The following is a 23,547-nucleotide window of genomic DNA, read 5'->3' on the forward strand; positions in this document are numbered from 1 at the left end:
TGAAAGCATAATTGATGCTTCCAGGTTGGAATTTGGCTTAACGGTGCTTCACGCATGGATAAGGTTTATCGGATGTGTGTTATAAACTATCACTAAAGAAGTGGCAAGTTCGTAAAGAGAAAAACAAGCTAATAATGGTAAACACAAAAAACGTATGTAAGACAGATTCAGAAGGGAAATGGGATTCACAGTAGGTAAGCCAAAGTCAAGATTTGGAAACACAAACAATGACAACAAACCAGACGTTTTTTCGTGATCCAGACATGGCAGCAAGAATTGCTGGAGTTGACATTGATGTTATAAGAAGATTCAAAATCGTGTTGAAATAATTTCTAGTGCCCATGAAATAAATACAGTAAAGTGTCATACTTAATTAAGCACTAGATAAGATTTTTCGTAGAAAAGTACTGTACTTCTGGTATTCAATGCTTCCAACAGAGCACAAAATTCTACTTCTTGGTTCACAAATAAACAGATTTAAAAAGCCTTTATTGAATAATTATAAATATTTACATTGAGGATGTAGAATAGGCGAAATATGTATGTACAAGTCACGCGACATGGGCGTGTGAATGCCAACCAATACATAACAATGTAGAGTATCGCGAGACATGGGCACGTATGCCTGACAAGTAAAAATACAAAGATTAAAGACGCGGACATGGGCACGTATGCCTGCCAACGTAAAACAGAGATGGGGTTTGAGTCCAAGGATTAGTTCTGTGGCACATTTGGACGTGGGTAGGGTGCACGTCCTTGCGAGTTAAGATGATTGCGATATATGTCCGCACTCCACCTGATGGTGTCGCTAATCATCAATTTTTTCATTAGTGATGCATACCGTCGGTTGATCCCTAAGCGCTGGAGGGTTGAATCGTTGGAGTGGTCGTATCCTCCTAGGGCGCCGACGACGAAGGCACTGATATGGGTGTTGAAGCCTTGTTGCTTGAAGAATTGGACGAGAGAGTTGTATTTACGGAGTTTTTCGTCCCTCGCTGTTTGGAAAGCTTCTGCGCCGTTCTCGAAGGGGACTGTGACGTCAACGATGGTGGCGGTCTTCGAAGCCTCATGAACTACTACCAAGTCGGGACGGCAGTTTTCGCTAAAGCCCGGGATCCGTTGGTTAACGTAGACCTTGGCGTCCCTGGGTCTGAAGGCGGCGACTATACGATTTAAGACGGCGTTGTGTCGTTTTGTTATAAGGTGGAAGTTTGGGGGGCAATGGCACAGAACGTGTGCCAAAGTCTCCCGTTGGTAGCTGCAACGCCTGCATTTTTTAATCTCATTCCCAAAGCGTTTGTGGCCTCGTAGGGCCACAACACTTAATCTAGCTCGGTGAATGAAATACCAGTCAGAAAATCGTGTGTACTGACCGTTGTTTATGAAGTGATTGCTCACCTCGCTAGCAGAAGTAAGCTTGTACGCCTTACCTTGGTCCGGTTTGGCGGCAAGTTTTTGATGGTAGTATACCTTTAGCAGTCCGCAAAGTGTGCGCTGACAGTCTTGGGCACGGATTAGGTTGTCGCACGCTACGATGTTGGGTAAGTCGTCGGGGCCTGTTGTCCAGTTGAGTTCAATTTTCTTTTTCAGGCGCCTCGTTGCCATGCGGAGCCTGGTCCATACAGAGGTGATGTCCTTGCTCGGGCGGCCGAACTCCTCCTGCATGGACCCGTTTAGGTAGCAGCATAGGTCGTCGGTGGTGATGTCACGTCTGATGCGGTGTTTTACCACGTCTGCGAGGGCGTTGCGGGAGATGGCTGCGATGTCTTCATCTCTGGACTGAAAAAGATAAAGCGCATGGCAAATTTGAGCGATGTCCGCGAGGTGGCTGGTGGGGGGGACATTAGTGCCTCCCTGCTTGTATGGGAGGTGCACAATTTCGGTGCTTGCTCGCTGAGGTAGTCCTAACCATCGTTTGATGCAGCGTTTTATCAATCGGTCAATTCGGTCCAATGTCTTCTTAGGCGTGGTGCCGGTGGTGAGGCAGAAGGTGAGCTTGGGGATAATGAAGGTATTAAGTGCGTCAACCTTCTGCCACGGTGCCAGTTTTGACGAGTTCAGTTTTTCAATGGAGGTAAGGATGTTGTTTGTTGTTGCTTCCTCTGTGTCACACTTGGAGAAGCCGGTGGGTACTCCAAGGTGTTTATAAGCGTCTTCTTTTGCCAATCTTGGGAGTTCCTGCTGTTTGATATTAAAAGTGTTAGTACCGGCAGTATGTAACTTACCCAAAACGGCGAGGGTCCCACATTTGTTGATGTTAAAGCGGATGCCCGCCCAGTCAGTCCAGTCAGTGATGGTATTTAGTAAGTCTTGTAGTCCTGTGGCAGAGTTGCTGATGAGAGCAACGTCGTCTGCATATGCGAGAATGCTGACGTGGTGACCATGTATGGGGTAGCCCTTCCCTGCTGCTTGTATTTGGCGAATGGCAGGTTCCATTGCCATGATGAAAAGTAGGGGGCTAATTGGGCACCCCTGCTTGACCCCGGAACGCATGGCAATGGGGTTAGTGAAGCCGGAACAGGTTCTAACGCACGTGGTGGAATCCTCGTAAAGCTGCTGAAGGGTGGAAATGGCATCTTGATGTAAGCCATGCCAGCGTAGGGATGTCCAGAGGGTGTCATGGGGGATATTGCCAAAGGCATTGGCAATATCCATCCAGGCGATGTAACAGTCGTTTCTGGTTCTTCTGGCGTCTTGAATGATGGTATTGAGCAGGAAGTTGTGCTCAAGACAACCCTGGTAGTTAAGGAATCCCTTTTGTGCTGTTGAGAGGCGCTGGTTGTCATTGCACCATCGTAGGAGGCGGTCCGCCAGGCACGCTGAGTAAAGTTTACCCAGCGTGTTGGACAAACAGATAGGACGCCAGTTGCTCAGGCAGTTGACATCCCCTTTCTTGTGTATTAAGACAGTTGTAGAGGATTTCCAGTTGTGAGGGATGTATCCGGTGCGCCGTACAGCGTTGAAGATGGCGGAGATGATCAGACCTCTCGGGTCTATTTTTCTCCAATGGAGGTATCTGATCTTGTCCGGGCCAGGCGCTGTGTTGTGGCCTCTCGCTAGTCGTTTTGCCACTTCTGTAGGCGTGAAAGGCTCGTCAAACGGATTGTCGGTCGTTGGAGGCGCAATAGGGGTGACAGGGACGGCTGTAGGGCTTCTGGATGGAGGGTTTTCATACATACCTCGGAAGTGCTGATAGACGGATGTTGAGTCAACTTGGCAGAAGCGGGGGGTCCCGGCCATAACACGGTCAAATGCACGCTTCCGGTTAGCTCTGTAGAGGCGCTGGATCTCGCTGGCTTCCGTGGCGGTGTTCTGGTCGCGTGTAGACGATGAATGTTGTTGTGGGCGACGGCGATTGCGTTGTGGGCCACGGATGTTGCATACCTGGTGGACGAGTGCGAGGAAATCTTTAAGTACCCCTTCCAGCATGTCCTCGTCGAGGGTAGACTCGAAACGGGACACCCAGGCGATCACCCATGATGGCGGGTCGTTGTTGCTCGGCTGGTCAGCGGTAGAGGGTATGCTCGTGCCGTTGATTGGGGCGACCGGTCGTTGTGGAGCAGGTGGGCTGCTGGGGGGGCGGGCAGCAGGTGGAGTAGGTGCTGTCGCTGGGCCCACATGTGGTGATGACTGCGTTGCCGTTGGTTCCATAGGTGGCGACTGCTGCACTGGTAGTTCGTGCTGTTGATGCAAAGGTGATACAGGTGGAGTTAATTCACTAACCTGGGATGTCCCTGGTGGAGGGGCATGAGTAGGCGTTGATTGCTGGGTGCAGTTGGGCGACTGGCTATTGATGGCCGGTGCCGCGACTGAACGAGTGACACGTCTACGTCGAGGAACATTTCTTGCAGCAGGAGGAGTATCCATAGGCGGCGAGCAGATGGTGGATTGGTCGCTTGTAGACTGAGTAGAGTCAATGTTGCGACGTTTCTTAGTTGAGTAGCGCTTCCTCGGCCTGGTCGGAATGCAGCGTTTAGTCCTATTGGGGTCAATTGGTGGCTAATAGATTAAGTTTTACTGCCAATAGGGCAACTCAGCCAAGAAGCCAAGGAAGCCAGGAATAAGGTATTCAAAAAGTACAGAAAATATTTCTCTGGAATGATTGCACGAAGCAAAACCAACGAAGATATTTTGAATTTACTTTTGATTTTGTCGGACGCACTCTTTACTAGCACGAAAAGGAGATCATAAAGAAGGAGCGGAAGGAGTTTATTTTTCCAAAATAATCAAAATATTATTTTAATTTATTTAAATAATCAAAAATACATTCGCAAATATAATACTAACAGACGATATTTACTTAAATTAATAATAAATTTAAATTATTTCGAGTGGTACTTAAAGATTAAATCTAACATTCAAACAGCGTTATCTAATTCATAATTTATCGATACAATCGCTAACAATTGTCAAATTTTATCATAAAAAATATTTATTTTTATGATAAAATTTATATAATTAATTAATTTATTATTATTAATTTTAAAAAATTAAAATAATAATAATAATTTTTTATGTAAATAAGTCATTTAAAATATGTAGGTGTCTCCACTAGAAAAAAGATCAGTCTGCACAAGGGCGTAGAGGTTGGCTCGCGGGAGATTTTCATCGAAAAAATCATGAGTTTTTTGTTGAATTGTTTTCAGAAAAGTGGAACAATCTTCAAAAATATCCCTAACCAGTATTTATTACTCTTATTTATTTGCTTTTTTACCCTTTACCAATATATTATTAAGATAAACAATTGTAATCTTATCACCTATATTGATAACATTATAAAAGTTACCAGATGTTACTCGAACAGTTTTAATCACTCCTTCATATTCTAAATGCTATATATATATATTTATACAAGATATTTAAGTATATTTTTGCACTATTTCGTGTCCTTTTTTAGAACGGTTTCAAAATGGCGGTCAAAAGGTTTATCGGTCAACATTAAACCAACGTTATAGAGCGAGAAAATAAAGCATGGTTTGAATGTTATAGAATAATGACCCTCTTCGTATTTAAATGGCAAAATAATAATTTATACACGTTACTTCAGTTACCATAAGTGAATGCTTTAAACTATTAACAGAAAAATAGTTTGATTGATGGAAATGTGTTTTAAAACGGAATTTTTAATATTGATTTCATATAAATGATTATTTGAATATAAAGGTTGGCATTCTTGAATTATGCATAAACATCATCACATCATTTTTTTTTCCTGTTTGCAATTTTAATGATCTATAAATTACAATTATTGGTGGTAATATTATAAAATTATGAAATTTTATCACTTGTTTAATCAGCTGTGATGCAATCATAATTATCTGTTTATTATCTAAATTCAAAATTATGCACTCCTCTCACTGCACTTAAATAATAACTAAACCTCGACACAAAAACCTTTAAAAATGCAGCCTTTTTTATTCACTTTTCAAATGTTTTTGGCCATTTGAACGACCTTCTTATTTTGGAATTTTCTTAGAAAATTCTAACGTTTAAAAAGTTCCAAAACAAGTTTTGTTATAGAAATCGGAATCATTCGATTTTTCCGTTCCCGAAGAAGGTGGTTCAAATGGCCGAAAATGTTTGAAAAGTGAATAGAAAAGGCTGCATTTTTAAAGGTTTTTGTATCGAGGTTTGGTTATCAAAATTATGCATAAGTGAAAAATATTATTAAAATGTAAGGAAAAAAGTTGATGTACAACTTTTTAATTTTTGTTGTTGTTGTAGAAATTGAAAGTCATTTATTGTAATAAGAAAATTTTATAAGAATTAAACTTAAAATAGTTAAAAGTAGAAAATAATAAATTTCACACAGATTTTTTCCTACATACATGTAGTTTGTTTGTTTAAATTTGATATATCTAAACTCCAAAATCAATTCAAATTCTAAAAATGAAGTTTTGACTTCTCTAAGTTATAAGTAGATTTATTGAGTTTAAATGTTCTAACAGAATTGAATATATTTGAAGTTATATTACACAAGTTTATTTTATTGTACTCAATAAATTTGAATATGAATTGAAGTAGACATATTTTGCAAACAGTTTATCATGAGGTCTAAGAAAAATTAGAACAGAAACAGATTTTTATACTAATAATTCTAATTTGTTATCCATTTCCGGTTGTTATATCTATTTTATCTCTTTCCTGTTGTGTAATTTTATCACATACTTCACAATATTCTCAGCCTCCCCTTATATCTACTTTTATCTTCACTTTGGTTTGTTTTATTTATTTTATCTATATATTTCTTATTATATTCATATTAATAAATATCATAATAGTTGTCACAAGATAATTTTATCTGATTTTTTTTTTTTTTAAATGTAATTTCAGTTTTATGAAAATTTTAGAAAATTATTTATCATTTGAGAATAAAAAGTGATAAAGTAAGATAAAGAATTTTTGATGGTAACTTTTTACTTAGACTGATTTCAAACAATTTTACAACTAAATACTTATTATTGTAGTTTATTATAAAAATTGGTCTGCATCTGTTATGTGTCTTTCTGTTAAAGTTGTCATATTGAAAGATCAAATATTTCACAGAACTAGATGATGAAACAAATATATAACCACAGTACTTTTATCTACTCCAGCAACTTTCTCTGTAAAATAAATGTTTTTGATCTCCTAAGACCTTCCTTGAGTATTATTTGAAGTTGGAATAGTTTAAAGCCTGAGGAAGATCTTACAACAAACATTTTTTATCTTAAAAAGATCAAAATTTGTTGTACAGAAAAAATAAAGTTGCTGGATTAGATAAGTATACTTGATTATATATTAATGATATTGAAAATTTGTGCATTGTAAAAATAGTTATTTCTTTAATAATTAATCAACATAAAATTACTTCTCATCCTTATTCACTGAAAAAAATTAGTAGTATTGTTAAAAACTACATCTTCATGAAGTTACAAATCAAAAAATATAATATAAAAACAATCAAAGGAACTAGATGTGTAACTATGAAATCACTCAATTACCAAAGTTGATGACAATGACCAATAAAGTTGATTGAAAATGTTAGTTTTATTAAAGTGTTGTTCTTTTATTGCTGGATTTTTGGTTATTGTGTGATTTCAAAAAATACAACTCACTCTTGTTCAAAATTTATTTAAGTACTGTATTTCAAACATTGCTTTAAAAATTAACAGATTAATAAACACTTTTATTTTGTGATCTTAAATTATTGATTTCCATAATAATAATCTAAAATTTGTTTAGTTTACAATAAGTATGACTTCTCCAGTTGTCTCTTACGACTCCAATGATTAGCTTTATGAAATACAGTATTGATGTTCATTGTCATTTTGTTGCAAATGAAAAATTTGCAACAAAATGATATCAGATGAACATCAGATAAATTTTTGCAAATCAAAAATTTATCTGATAAATTTATAACTATTGTTTCTAAGTAAATTTACGAGAGCTGTTCAAAAAGTATCGGACCTTTGGTCGGCAAAAATACATTTATTGATTTTTAGGTACAAAACCCTAATTCCCTTCAAAGTAGTCTCCTTGGTAGTGTATACACTTCTCCCAGCGTTCCTGCCATTGCTGGAAACACTGCTGGAACGCATCTTTTGGAATGGCCATCAGCTGGTCCGTCGTATTCCGCATGATGTCTTCTCTCGACTAAAATCGGGTTCTTTTTAGTGGCATTTTCAGCTTGGAAAATAACCAAAAGTCACACGGAGCCATGTGGGGAGAGTACGGAGCATGACAAACCACAGGAGTGTTGTGTTTGGCGACGAAAGCCCAAATCAGATGTGCAGAATGGGTGGATGCGTTATTACGATGGAGCTGCCAAGTTTTGATCGACCAGAGATCCGGTCGTTTGCGTCGCACAGCATCGGAAAGATGACGAAGGACCTCCTAGTAGTACTCCTTAGCGATGGTTCGGCCTTGTGGTGCGTACTCACAATACACCACCCCACAAGAGTCGAAATAACTGTCAACATGACCTTGATATTGCCGTGGACCTGCCGCGATTTTTTGGCCTCGAGGATCGTCCCAGAAAGCCCGCTGAATCTTGCGAATGGTTTACGCTTGGGTATCGCCAAGGTTTTTGGCAAAATTTGATGCAATATCGCTCTCACGTTGTTCAGTCATTTTCCAACTTAGTGGAATCCGACGAGCACTCACTACATGTTCTCATTCATAGACCGACTGCCAGCGACTGATGCTTCCTGCAGGCAGGAAAAAATTCAGGGCTGTGCATGACTGTCTCCTCCACAACTCCACCGAAAGAGGCCTCCTGCGCATCATTGGTTTACGTGGAAAAAATAAAAGTCCGATACTTTTTGAACAGACCTCGTAGAAATAATACAAAATTTTTTCAAGGAGTTATTTGTTGTCAAGATCTTTCAAGTTATTGGAGTTTGGTTCTAAAGAACAGAAAATATCTTCAGAACCAACAAGTAAAGCTGACTTCTTGATAAATCTACATTGTTTCTGAATTTTATTCCAAACTTACTGTATTTTTGTAAAAAGTTTTTAATATTTATAACTATTAAAATGTTAAGTCTATATTTGTGAAAAATAACAAACACTTTAAATATTTTCCAGATTTTTACTAAAATTACATAGAGTTAAAAGTACTTGGATTATTATGCTTTAAATAGTAGCATTCTGTATCAATTAGCTTAATATGAATTTTAAATTAATATGGTACTCATTATATAATTTAAAAAGATTTTTGTATTAATTTCCACAAATTTCTATATATTATTTTTTATCTATAAATCTAACAAATTCCTATATAAAAATTTATATAAGAAACTTTTTTATACAGATGTTTCAGGAAATATTTTAAAGTTGATTAATACATAAAGATGTAAATTTAGAAATAGATGTGTGTCTGCATTTTAAATTATTGTTCCAAATTCAGTAATGATTGTCATGATGATTTAGCTTTTTTTAGATGTCAGTTCACCTATTAACTTTTGGTACAAGAAAAACTTAAAATCAGTTTGATTGAATACAATTTATATAAATAATTTTATTCATACTTTTAATTTTCAGTGTTTCAGTCAGTTTTTCTACTCAAATTTTAAACACTGAAAATTGAGAGTAGAAAAATGTTTTTAAAGATGGTTACAGGAAACAATACTGGGTGAATGTCTACTAATTAATTCATTTAATAAATATTTTGATTAAAATTAAAAATTTAACTGATGGTATTTGCTTTAAAATATATAAATACAGTAGAGCGTCAATTTTCCGAAAGTCAATCATCTGAAAGAATTCCAGTCGGCAAATTAAAATTTTCGCCAATGCTGTGGCGCTTCAATCTTTGGCTATGTCTTGGGCTACTCAAATATTTTACATTTTTGATACTAAATTAACATCTGAAGTATAATTTTTTATTGTTTTTATATTTTTCAATATATTTATTTTGTTCGTACAAAATAAAAAAAATAATTTTTAACGATACAATAGTCTTTGTTTTGCTTAACATCGACGAAAATTCAACGCAAAGCGACACGCAACGGATAAAAATTTTTACATCAGATACGTTAAACTATTTTTTCGTACATAAATCGGTTATCCGAAATATCAGTTATACGAACAACCCCAGTCCCCAATTGATTCGGAAAATTGACGCTCTACTGTATATTGGAGCTACAGAAATGTTTGTTTTTTTTTTATCAATGGACAGATCAATTGGAAGATAGACATTTTTGTTTTAAAATATACATTTTAAAACAAAAAATGTCATTTAATGTTAGTCGATAAAACCAGAATTTCCACTAAATGTAGACATATTTATTTACTCTATTGATTCTTATTAGTGTCTGTGTCTGTATAGATGAGTAGTCCATCTTAAAGTGATTATGATAAGTGGATTCTACTATACTTAATTTCTGAAAATTAGTTTCAAGATAGCATAATGGCTATTTTTGGTTTTGACATCATCAGTTTAACACACAAATGATTCTTCTGAATTTGTATTGCTCTAGAACTGGTTTGAATAAATGTTTAAGCTAAAGGCTGTATAAAAATTTAAAACCTGCAACCTAAAATTATTTTAAATTTTATTCAATTTTAAACTGAAGATGCTTTTAATGTATTATAAGGCAAAAGTGTTTTTGGGCTGAAATTTTCAAATTTTAGACCTATAAATTTCCACTGGCATCTCTGTCCTTCCTTAATCTTGAGAATGGAATTAGATAGATGAAAGTCAAGACCAGATAGGGAAAACTTAAGGGCAGGGGGCTCTGATTAACTATGTACAAACTTCCAGTCTGGACCAAAATTCACATTATTTCAATAAATTTTCTCCAGAATGGAGTTAGGATGACCATCATGACACTGTTGTTATCAGGAAAAGTATGATATACAGGGGTAAGACACTACTAAAATCAAGAACGTATATTTTAGATTAAATAAATTAAAAATTGCAGCCAGCATATTGCAGGACGGTGTCATACTAATTCTGTCAATTTTTACGAATAATAAGGTTATTTAATAGTTTTATTATTGTATCATTGAATTTATAGAATTATTAAATTCAAAGGACTATTATTATTGTATTTTCATTGTAGTCATTTGGTGGGTGAATGTTATAGTCATTCGGTGGGTTTTAGTCATTGTTTCAACTGTGGTAACAAATTAACACAAAAGTTTCTGCTATTTCTAGTTTTATAGAATAATATGAAGAAAGATTTTCCATACTCTAATGAAGGGTATAGAAAATATGTCAAGAAATATTACTGACTTAGATAATAACAATTATTGTGAAAAAATTCATCACAAATATTTAAGATATTCAGAAATAACTGAAAAATCTTTAATGCCCTTTAATTTTATTCATAAATAAAAGAAGAAAATTTCCTTTAGTTGCTTGATATTATTTTAATAAAATAATCAAATGTTAATAATATACAATTAATATTCACAATAACTTTTTCTTTTAACTTGATTCTATCGATCAGTTAATTGCTTACCTGTTGTACTTTATGCATTAATATAAACTATAGAAAAAAGGAAGTTAAAGAAACAAAAATAGAACATGAATAGCATAACATGATTTAAGAATTGTTTGAAATCTATTCAATAATGGTTGAGTTGAAAGCAGGGTGTGGAATCGCATAGAAATCTACCGACTCCGACTTTTCTTTACTATCCGACTCCAACTAGGGGCAGACTTGTTACCGAAAGAGACCCAGAAATTCTTATGTCATCATGTGATCTCAGAATAAAATATTCAATAAATAGAGTTGTAATAAAGATAAATCGTAGAAACTTTTTATTCCAAAGTTAAAAGACTTCTCTAAGTAATATATATAAATATGTATTCAATAATTTTTACTTTTCCGGCTGTTACATATAACAGAGGAAAAGTGTAGCGCTTGGTCGAAAAATGACCCCTCCCAAATTTTTACATTTTTGGACTCGGGACACCTCGAAATTTTGAGATACGCAAAAGATTTGAGGTTTTTTCTATATGTGTGAATGTTAGACTGTGTGTGGGGGCATGATTTCGTTCACCCTGTATGAAGCCTAATAATTTCTGTGGTCAGAGTGGTCAGAATCAGTCAAATGGTTTAACCCAGGAGTTAGTTATTTAAGTCAAAGTGGTTGAACTAAATCGTGTCCCCATATACATTCTAACATCTTAAGTGAGAACATCTTAATGGGCTTTACTGTACTATTATAAAATGGCAAAAAAGCTTACTTTGAGGGTAAAGACGAGTTTTATTTTATTTTTTTAAATTTTGAACACTAATAACGAGTAAAATATTAAGAGATATGACACATAACCACTTTTATGTCTTCACCCTGTCGACCTTTAATTAAGAATCAAAATTTAATAGTATTAATGCCCCTTTATATGCAAGCTACAGTGCCACATTTTGTTTCTTGCACTTTACCCGCACTCAGAACAGAAAATAAAGAAATTAAACAAATTAGACGCCAACACACATGTGCGCATGAATTTTTCCCTTTTATTGACTTTTTTGAGAAGTTTGGGAGGTCTCCAAACGTGTAGATTTGCAAAAAAAAACTTGGAGGGTCAAATTTGACACGATTTCAATACTTTTCCGTTTTATATATATAACAAGTTGGTAAGTAAAAAGGAGTCGGAGTCGGCGGATTTTTTCCGACTTCGACTCTACAGCCCTGGTTAAAAGCCTGTGTGTCTTGAAAAATCAGTTCGCTGAACTATGTTGATGCAAACATCTGAATCGTACAGTAATACTGGTAATCCCAAAGAAGCAAATTACTTGAGATCTTCATAAATAAATTTTGAAAAACAAATGACAGTTCAGTTAATTCAAGTTTATTACTTATTGTGAAATTTTTGTATTATACCTATGAAATGAAAAAAATTGCCTAAAAATCATAGTGTGAAATGAGTTTATGTAAAGCATTTCAGAGAAATATATTAGGCCCAAGGGATCACAATTCATTCTTTGAAACCTCTTACCCTTTCTCTTCTTAGTCTTCTCTTTTATGAGACCATAAGCAACTTTTAAATCATTTCTTTGAGAATTTGACAAATTAGTATGACAAATGTTTGAAGATTAAATTATTTTTGACTTAAAAAGTTTGTTTCAAACCAGGTTTGAAATATCTTAAAATCTGTTTTAAAGTCTGATCATTTTAAAACAAATTTTAGTCTTCTAATAATTTCTGATTTTTTAAAACTAAAACTCTGATGAATTAGCATTTCATAAAGATCTGAGAGACTGAGATATTTGTGACTTTGGTGTTTCATTAAAGTTTTGAAAATATTCTGAAACTGATAATACATTTCATGTGTGATTTTAGAAAAATTATTACCATAATTTTTCTAAAATCACACATGAAATGTATCTATTAAATTTTGACAAAATTAATAAATCAAATCTTGCTTCAATTTTTAAAAAATTTTTTAACACTAACATGGTACAGTATACTTTTTATTTAAATCTAATGTCAAAAACATCAAAATTCAAACAAAACATCCATACCAACAAGGTACTGTACTTCCCCTTTCATAACAAAACCGAAAACAAAGCCAACCTTTGTGGACCTCAGATGCTTCTGTGCAATCGACAGTTGCACAGAAGCATCTGAGGTCCACAAAGGTTGGCTTTGTTTTCGGTTTTGTTATGAAAGGGGAAGTACAGTACCTTGTTGGTATGGATGTTTTGTTTGAATTTTGATGTTTTTGACATTAGATTTAAATAAAAAGTATACTGTACCATGTTAGTGTTAAAAAATTTTTAAAAAATTGAAGCAAGATTTGATTTATTAATTTTGTCAAAATTTAATAGATGGTAATAGATGGATTGCATGCATGTTTTTGAATATATGTTTTGTTAAATAAATCTGAAATATTTTTTGGTGGCCCTCATACAATGTCAAATAATCCACTTACAAAAAAGAAGAGGAAAGCGATTTTGCGACTGAAGGGTTGGTACCATGTCGACTATCATCAAGACTGACATTGTTATGGCTGTTAGGACTGGTTGTCGCTTCATGCAAGAAGTCACGTATGTAAGCAGTCGGATTTGGAATGGAGGAAGTTGAGACAGCATAACGGAAATAAGGCACTCTACTACTAATATAAACAAAATAATACTTGTTTATTTATACAAAAGAATTTATGACTTTGGCTGTGGTAGCAAATTACTATAGGAAAGCCTACTTGATCAAGAGAGAAAGTTTACAAATTGGACATATGCTGATAAATACCTTGATTTGCTGAGGATGGTGGTCTGACACTTGTCTGNGATACGTTAAACTATTTTTTCGTACATAAATCGGTTATCCGAAATATCAGTTATACGAACAACCCCAGTCCCCAATTGATTCGGAAAATTGACGCTCTACTGTATATTGGAGCTACAGAAATGTTTGTTTTTTTTTTATCAATGGACAGATCAATTGGAAGATAGACATTTTTGTTTTAAAATATACATTTTAAAACAAAAAATGTCATTTAATGTTAGTCGATAAAACCAGAATTTCCACTAAATGTAGACATATTTATTTACTCTATTGATTCTTATTAGTGTCTGTGTCTGTATAGATGAGTAGTCCATCTTAAAGTGATTATGATAAGTGGATTCTACTATACTTAATTTCTGAAAATTAGTTTCAAGATAGCATAATGGCTATTTTTGGTTTTGACATCATCAGTTTAACACACAAATGATTCTTCTGAATTTGTATTGCTCTAGAACTGGTTTGAATAAATGTTTAAGCTAAAGGCTGTATAAAAATTTAAAACCTGCAACCTAAAATTATTTTAAATTTTATTCAATTTTAAACTGAAGATGCTTTTAATGTATTATAAGGCAAAAGTGTTTTTGGGCTGAAATTTTCAAATTTTAGACCTATAAATTTCCACTGGCATCTCTGTCCTTCCTTAATCTTGAGAATGGAATTAGATAGATGAAAGTCAAGACCAGATAGGGAAAACTTAAGGGCAGGGGGCTCTGATTAACTATGTACAAACTTCCAGTCTGGACCAAAATTCACATTATTTCAATAAATTTTCTCCAGAATGGAGTTAGGATGACCATCATGACACTGTTGTTATCAGGAAAAGTATGATATACAGGGGTAAGACACTACTAAAATCAAGAACGTATATTTTAGATTAAATAAATTAAAAATTGCAGCCAGCATATTGCAGGACGGTGTCATACTAATTCTGTCAATTTTTACGAATAATAAGGTTATTTAATAGTTTTATTATTGTATCATTGAATTTATAGAATTATTAAATTCAAAGGACTATTATTATTGTATTTTCATTGTAGTCATTTGGTGGGTGAATGTTATAGTCATTCGGTGGGTTTTAGTCATTGTTTCAACTGTGGTAACAAATTAACACAAAAGTTTCTGCTATTTCTAGTTTTATAGAATAATATGAAGAAAGATTTTCCATACTCTAATGAAGGGTATAGAAAATATGTCAAGAAATATTACTGACTTAGATAATAACAATTATTGTGAAAAAATTCATCACAAATATTTAAGATATTCAGAAATAACTGAAAAATCTTTAATGCCCTTTAATTTTATTCATAAATAAAAGAAGAAAATTTCCTTTAGTTGCTTGATATTATTTTAATAAAATAATCAAATGTTAATAATATACAATTAATATTCACAATAACTTTTTCTTTTAACTTGATTCTATCGATCAGTTAATTGCTTACCTGTTGTACTTTATGCATTAATATAAACTATAGAAAAAAGGAAGTTAAAGAAACAAAAATAGAACATGAATAGCATAACATGATTTAAGAATTGTTTGAAATCTATTCAATAATGGTTGAGTTGAAAGCAGGGTGTGGAATCGCATAGAAATCTACCGACTCCGACTTTTCTTTACTATCCGACTCCAACTAGGGGCAGACTTGTTACCGAAAGAGACCCAGAAATTCTTATGTCATCATGTGATCTCAGAATAAAATATTCAATAAATAGAGTTGTAATAAAGATAAATCGTAGAAACTTTTTATTCCAAAGTTAAAAGACTTCTCTAAGTAATATATATAAATATGTATTCAATAATTTTTACTTTTCCGGCTGTTACATATAACAGAGGAAAAGTGTAGCGCTTGGTCGAAAAATGACCCCTCCCAAATTTTTACATTTTTGGACTCGGGACACCTCGAAATTTTGAGATACGCAAAAGATTTGAGGTTTTTTCTATATGTGTGAATGTTAGACTGTGTGTGGGGGCATGATTTCGTTCACCCTGTATGAAGCCTAATAATTTCTGTGGTCAGAGTGGTCAGAATCAGTCAAATGGTTTAACCCAGGAGTTAGTTATTTAAGTCAAAGTGGTTGAACTAAATCGTGTCCCCATATACATTCTAACATCTTAAGTGAGAACATCTTAATGGGCTTTACTGTACTATTATAAAATGGCAAAAAAGCTTACTTTGAGGGTAAAGACGAGTTTTATTTTATTTTTTTAAATTTTGAACACTAATAACGAGTAAAATATTAAGAGATATGACACATAACCACTTTTATGTCTTCACCCTGTCGACCTTTAATTAAGAATCAAAATTTAATAGTATTAATGCCCCTTTATATGCAAGCTACNTTCTTATGGTTGCTTCGTGTAAACCAAAATGTTTTCCTACAGATGTTGCTCCTTCTTCAGTTGCAAGACAATCTAAAATTTGAATTTTACTATCCAAAGAAATTGTGAGAACCCAGGCTAAACAGAGAGAAATTTATTTAAAAAGGGAAATATAGACTTTAAAATTCACATATAAGTGTTAAATTTATTTTTTTCAACACTCAACAAAGATTGCAGGAAATGGATTTGCTTCCTTTACAAGAGTGACACATCTTCTAAATGAGTCCATTGGGGACCTAACACTCAAAACTTGCCTATTGGATTAACAAACCAACATTACCAAAAATGGGCACAAGAATAAAGAGGGAGGACCCCCCAATAAAAAAGAAGGAATCGGATGATAACAGAAAGAGTTCATCAATCGTCCCTTGGTAAGATAATTCCGTCACCTCTCCTTCCACTGCCACCTGTTATCCAGCAGATCCAGAACCAATCTACATTACCCAGCTGATCCAATACTAGTCAACCTCTCATCCAGTCAGACAAGTGTCAGACCACCATCCTCAGCAAATCAAGGTATTTATCAGCATATGTCCAATTTGTAAACTTTCTCTCTTGATCAAGTAGGCTTTCCTATAGTAATTTGCTACCACAGCCAAAGTCATAAATTCTTTTGTATAAATAAACAAGTATTATTTTGTTTATATTAGTAGTAGAGTGCCTTATTTCCGTTATGCTGTCTCAACTTCCTCCATTCCAAATCCGACTGCTTACATACGTGACTTCTTGCATGAAGCGACAACCAGTCCTAACAGCCATAACAATGTCAGTCTTGATGATAGTCGACATGGTACCAACCCTTCAGTCGCAAAATCGCTTTCCTCTTCTTTTTTGTAAGTGGATTATTTGACATTGTATGAGGGCCACCAAAAAATATTTCAGATTTATTTAACAAAACATATATTCAAAAACATGCATGCAATCCATCTATTACCATCTATTAAATTTTGACAAAATTAATAAATCAAATCTTGCTTCAATTTTTTAAAAATTTTTTAACACTAACATGGTACAGTATACTTTTTATTTAAATCTAATGTCAAAAACATCAAAATTCAAACAAAACATCCATACCAACAAGGTACTGTACTTCCCCTTTCATAACAAAACCGAAAACAAAGCCAACCTTTGTGGACCTCAGATGCTTCTGTGCAATCGACAGTTGCACAGAAGCATCTGAGGTCCACAAAGGTTGGCTTTGTTTTCGGTTTTGTTATGAAAGGGGAAGTACAGTACCTTGTTGGTATGGATGTTTTGTTTGAATTTTGATGTTTTTGACATTAGATTTAAATAAAAAGTATACTGTACCATGTTAGTGTTAAAAAATTTTTAAAAAATTGAAGCAAGATTTGATTTATTAATTTTGTCAAAATTTAATAGATGGTAATAGATGGATTGCATGCATGTTTTTGAATATATGTTTTGTTAAATAAATCTGAAATATTTTTTGGTGGCCCTCATACAATGTCAAATAATCCACTTACAAAAAAGAAGAGGAAAGCGATTTTGCGACTGAAGGGTTGGTACCATGTCGACTATCATCAAGACTGACATTGTTATGGCTGTTAGGACTGGTTGTCGCTTCATGCAAGAAGTCACGTATGTAAGCAGTCGGATTTGGAATGGAGGAAGTTGAGACAGCATAACGGAAATAAGGCACTCTACTACTAATATAAACAAAATAATACTTGTTTATTTATACAAAAGAATTTATGACTTTGGCTGTGGTAGCAAATTACTATAGGAAAGCCTACTTGATCAAGAGAGAAAGTTTACAAATTGGACATATGCTGATAAATACCTTGATTTGCTGAGGATGGTGGTCTGACACTTGTCTGACTGGATGAGAGGTTGACTAGTATTGGATCAGCTGGGTAATGTAGATTGGTTCTGGATCTGCTGGATAACAGGTGGCAGTGGAAGGAGAGGTGACGGAATTATCTTACCAAGGGACGATTGATGAACTCTTTCTGTTATCATCCGATTCCTTCTTTTTTATTGGGGGGTCCTCCCTCTTTATTCTTGTGCCCATTTTTGGTAATGTTGGTTTGTTAATCCAATAGGCAAGTTTTGAGTGTTAGGTCCCCAATGGACTCATTTAGAAGATGTGTCACTCTTGTAAAGGAAGCAAATCCATTTCCTGCAATCTTTGTTGAGTGTTGAAAAAAATAAATTTAACACTTATATGTGAATTTTAAAGTCTATATTTCCCTTTTTAAATAAATTTCTCTCTGTTTAGCCTGGGTTCTCACAATTTCTTTGGATAGTAAAATTCAAATTTTAGATTGTCTTGCAACTGAAGAAGGAGCAACATCTGTAGGAAAACATTTTGGTTTACACGAAGCAACCATAAGAACTATTAGAGGTAATGAAGCTTCTATCAGGAAGTCGGTATGTTCTGAAACAAAATTATGGTCTAGGTCATCATCTTGTACTAGAGATATAGTTAAGGAGAAAATGGAAAAAGCATTGGTAATATGATAGTAGAAATGTCGTAAAAAAGAGTACTAGTAGATGGAAATGTCATCAAGCAAAAACAGCACTAAGAATTTATAAACAAATTAAAGAAATGGAGCCAAGCACTTCATCTGAGTTGAACAAAGTGTATTAAATTTTCTGACAGAGTTCCTCAAAAGACATGAACTTTACAACATTAAAATAAAAGGTGAAACTGCATCTGCAGATGAAACAGCTGCCAAAGAATTTCCAAAAAAATTAGCTAAAATTATAGATGGAGGATACACTCCTGATCAAATTTGGAATGTTGATGAAAGTGGTCTTTTTTAGAAAAGAATGCCAAATAGAACCTATGTAGCAACATTGCAGAAAACTACTGGTGGTTTCAAAGCTAAAAATCATCTTGGCATTTTGCTTGAATGCTTTTGGAAATTGTATATTGAAGCCTCTACTTGTTAATCAAACCCAATGACCACATTTAATGAAATGTGTAGATTTGAATAAATTGTCAGTTCACTGGATGGCAAATAAAAAGGCCTGAATACCAAATGCGCAATTTGGTTTTATGCTGCCTAATATGACATCTTTAATTCAACCACTAGACCAAGAAATTATTGCAAAATTTAAAACGTACTATATAAAATGAATATTTCAGTATGCTTTGGACAAAATGAATGATAAAATATTGTCATTGATGTGTGGAAGAAATGTTCAAGTATGGATTATGTGAATCAAGTTGGATTAGTGCTAGCTGAATGCAGGGCCGGATTAACCCACTTTGGGGCCCTAGACATTTTCTTCTTACCAGGCCTCTTCCCTCTCCCACAAGAAGAAACATAAGAACACATTTACTTTAGATTTTAGAATTCACAATAACCATATAAAAAAACCATATATTTTTGTTTATTTGTTTATTATATCTTATTTACAAATCTTTTCAAAATAGACAGTTTGACCGGGCCCTTTAAAAACCATGCCGTAGACATTTGTCTCATTTGTCTATGCGATGATCCCACCATGGCTGAGTGAAGACCATCAACTTTGAATGGTTGTTGGAAAGCTATTTGGCCAAAATGTGTCAAAAGCAAAGAACCTGTCCAAAGAAAGATTCATTGATATCTGCATATATCAATGAATTGTTAGTTGACAGGGAGGCCCTAAGTGAAGATGAAATCGTAGAGATTGTTCTTAATACTCCTGATCCCAAACAACAGTGAAGATAAAGACAAGAATCCTTTAAATGCGAATTTAATTAAAGAAGGTCTTGATCTAGCCACCAAATTGGATAATCATTTTGTCAAGTGAGGAATGAGATTTAAAGTTTCATCGTGGTCTGAAATCATTAATGCCATCTTATAGAGGATTATATAAAGGCCTAGCCACAATAAGAACCCAGCATTAATAATTTAATTCATTCATAAAACTATTGTAACATCAGTCAGTACCTTACTGCTAACATTGTTCAGGAGTCCATAGAAAGAATTTCACCTGTGGACAAAGAATACAATAACCAAAGCATTTTTAGTGACAGCAGTGATATTGCAATCATGTGCAAACATAATGCATTTATTGTCAGAAAGTGACAGTGAATAAAACCTCACATTACATATTCTGCACAATTTTTATGTTCATTAATTCTTTACATTTTTTTGTTTTTCAAATGAAATTTATGTTCCTATAATTCATTTTTATTTATATGCAATGTACATGAAATAAAATTTGATAACACAAAAAAAAAAAAATTTGATAACACAAAAAACAAGATTTTTCAAATGGTTTATTTCATTATTTTCATTGATTTCTTAGGTCTGTAACCAAACTTCTAATTTTCCGTATATAAAACATTTTTTTCATATGTAATTTCTGGGAATGAATCTAGCATGTAAAGACAGAATTAGGTGTATAGTTAAAATACATTGAAGGATGATTAATATCTAATATACTTACATTAATAAGAAAGTTTTTTAATTAGTTTGTTCTTTATACATTTTGACAGTTTGAGCAAATGCAATGAAATTTATTAGAAAATATCCTCTCATCCAGGAGGAGATCAATGACTACTTTTGGTCATATTAACTTCAACTCTCTGTCCACAAGTTCTTTTTTCTATTTGACCAGTGGGATGGTGGCATTCGAATAAAAAAAAAAAAAAAATTACTTCATACAAAGTTACTAACAAGTACAAAATGTTTTTTAAGGATTTTGAGGATGCCAAATTTAAATGTTTGATCCATTTTTTTAATGAAATTTGATTGGTTGGCTGATTATCATTTGATATTTGGCAGTGAATGGTATGTTAGAGTTAACATTTGGAAAAATTTGTATTCTTGAATTATCTTCTCATGCAGGCAATAGTTAACAAATATTTTTCGTTGAAAAACATCAATTCCTGTCTACCTGACCAATGAAATTGTGCTATTCTATACCAGTGTTCCACAACCTTTTACTACTTTCAGCACACTTATGACTCAACACGGCACACCAAAATGTTATTCCCCTCAAAAATGTATAATATGATACTATTAATAGAATTACGTAATGCCACTAACATATTATTATTATTATTAAACAGACATCAACATCTCCGAGCAAATTTATTTTACATATAATTTCTTAGAATTCATAAAAATGTGTGACTTGTAATAAAGAATAAACAAGCATTATCTTATTTCATCAGTGCTGCGGCAGAGAATGAAATGCAAGCATAAGAAACACAACAACTGTGATAAAAATATATAAATGAAACTTGAAATTAACAGAATATGTAAAAGTTCACGTCACATCTTTCATCATGTGAAGGCACACCGGTTGTGGAACACTGTTCTATACTGTTGGAAGATCACAATAAACATATACGACAGTGATAGGCTAAAATAACCAAACTCTCAATATGGTGTTTATTTTAATGTTTGCTGATGTTTCTTTTTTTCTGGGCAGCATTGGATATGTAGTAATATCTGCTAGTAATATGTATAATAATCAATGTGGTTCATTGATGACAGAATTTAAGTTTAGCTAATAAACTGAACTTAAACTTGAAGATTTACTTCATTTCTATTTTTTCAGCTTAAATTTAATCTAAAATCATTAGCATAAAGCATCTTTTAAATTTTGAAGATGTAAATAAGTGTTTTCCAACCTTTTTGGGTTAGTGATACACTTTGAACTTCATAAGATTCCTGCAATACAGCAAAATTTTTAAAATAAAAATATTTAAAATAAATTAAAGTTGATTTTAAAATAAGTTTTGATAATATAGAAGTTAAACTTACCAAGACACACAAACTCAAATTTTACAAATATACTATAAAAATAAAAAGACTATTTGAATCAATGTGTAAAGAGCTAGTTAGTATTGGTCTTGGTAAATTGCAACATTTATAAAAGCTCCAAACAGTTGGTAGGCTGGCATACACATAGACATAGGCAACTTTTGTATGGAGGTATGCCAATGCTGCATATTTTGCAACAATCAGCATTTTGGTGAATACCACCACCTCCATTCGGTCAGCTAGCAGTAAAAAAAGATGAAAGATAAATGAAATTTTAAAAAAGTGCGTTTTCAAAATTCTAAAAAATACTTAATATTTCCATGACATGCCTCAGACACACTCACGGCACTCAGGTTGGGAAACACTGAAATAATGAGTACGACCCTTCTAGACTTTATTTAAAGGCCTGCATTTTAAATAACTGAATTTTTAACAATTTTACACAAAAGTAAAATTGCTAAAAATTAAAATATTTTTGATTTATAAAATTATTTATAAATATTTGTTATAATGATGCATGAGTTTGTTAATTACATGATATGGATGTTTTCACAAATGCATTTAAAGCAAGTATGTTTGTGCTTGAATAATCTTTATGCATTCAATTTTTAATTTATTGTATGTTCATAAACTATTGCTGAATAAAGTGATTAATATCTAAAAATTTAATAAGTTTTGAATCTTAAATTATATTGGACACCTTTGTGCTATGTCAGAATTTTTTGTCAATTTTTTGAATTATAATTATTCTATTCAAGTTTTTTCTTACAAGATGTTTCATAATTCTCAATGAATTTTTGTTATTTAAGTAATAATGAATGAATTTATTAAATATAAACATTGTTTATGAATATTTATTATTCAGAAATAACATTTTAACCTCTATTTTTGTTTCTTCATTTAGTCAGATAAGTCTAGATTTATTAATTTATCATATGAGAAATTACAAAAATCTTCTAAAATTGTATTTTCACTCCTAATACTTCTACATTAAGGAAATACCTTAATTATGATCCCAATTATGACAGACACTCCTGTATAGCAGACACCTCTACTTAACATTTATACAATCCACAGACCCTTCAAAATAGGACATCCATCATATTTACCATTAAATAACAGACACTGTTGTCCATAACCAACCTTATAAAAACACAATGTTCCACCTTCAATATTATGAAAGAATTAATTACATACAAAATATTTTAAAATGAAAACAAAGAATCAATTTAAATACTCTTTAAGACTGAATTTTCATCATAGGAGTCAAAGACTGGCTTAAAATAGGAATAGAAATGGCAGATTATAAAAAGTTGAACAATATTCTTTATCTGTTAAAGAAGCTTAATCTGGTTAAGTTGTCAATTACCATTTATTGTTATACATATTAAGGATACTAAACTACGGTCTTATTGTTTGAATGAAGGTTATGATACCAAAAACTTATAAACTTTTCCAAAGTTTATAAGTTTTTGGTATCATTCATTCATTCAACAAGAGCTGTAGTGTAGTAGTAATGAAAAAGAAACTTAAGATCATAAATGATGTCATAAATTTGCCGACCATACTTTAAAATGGTTAGCAAATTGCCTTCATAACATGACCTTTGAACTTTCACAAAACAAATGCTGTTGTCATAACCATTTTAACAGCTTTTTGGTGGCTAAAGTATAATTTTTAATAAATCAGTTACTGAAAAACACAAAAAAACCTACTTGA

At 33.2% G+C, this 23,547-nt stretch overlaps 2 protein-coding genes across 2 annotated transcripts in view; one reads left to right on the forward strand and one right to left on the reverse strand.

Annotated features, from left to right (window-relative positions):
• Positions 1 to 714: 714 nt before the first annotated feature.
• Positions 715 to 3,867, reverse strand: LOC111626079. The gene has a single exon (XM_023369362.1). The coding sequence runs from the start codon at positions 3,865 to 3,867 to the stop codon at positions 715 to 717; it is 3,153 nt and encodes a 1,050-aa protein (XP_023225130.1).
• A 694-nt stretch (positions 3,868 to 4,561) lies between these two features.
• Positions 4,562 to 23,547, forward strand: part of LOC111626060 (delta-1-pyrroline-5-carboxylate dehydrogenase, mitochondrial-like) — a 40,049-nt gene continuing 21,063 nt past the window's right edge. Inside the window, exon 1 of the mRNA XM_023369341.1 lies at positions 4,562 to 4,681. Within this exon, the coding sequence (XP_023225109.1) occupies positions 4,620 to 4,681 (62 nt within the window). The 5' untranslated portion in view covers positions 4,562 to 4,619. The remainder of the gene's footprint in view (positions 4,682 to 23,547) is intronic.

This window comes from Centruroides sculpturatus, unplaced genomic scaffold, assembly GCF_000671375.1.
Source record: "Centruroides sculpturatus isolate CEXI.00-Female unplaced genomic scaffold, Cexi_2.0 scaffold350, whole genome shotgun sequence".
Taxonomy (NCBI): Eukaryota; Metazoa; Arthropoda; class Arachnida; order Scorpiones; family Buthidae; genus Centruroides; species Centruroides sculpturatus.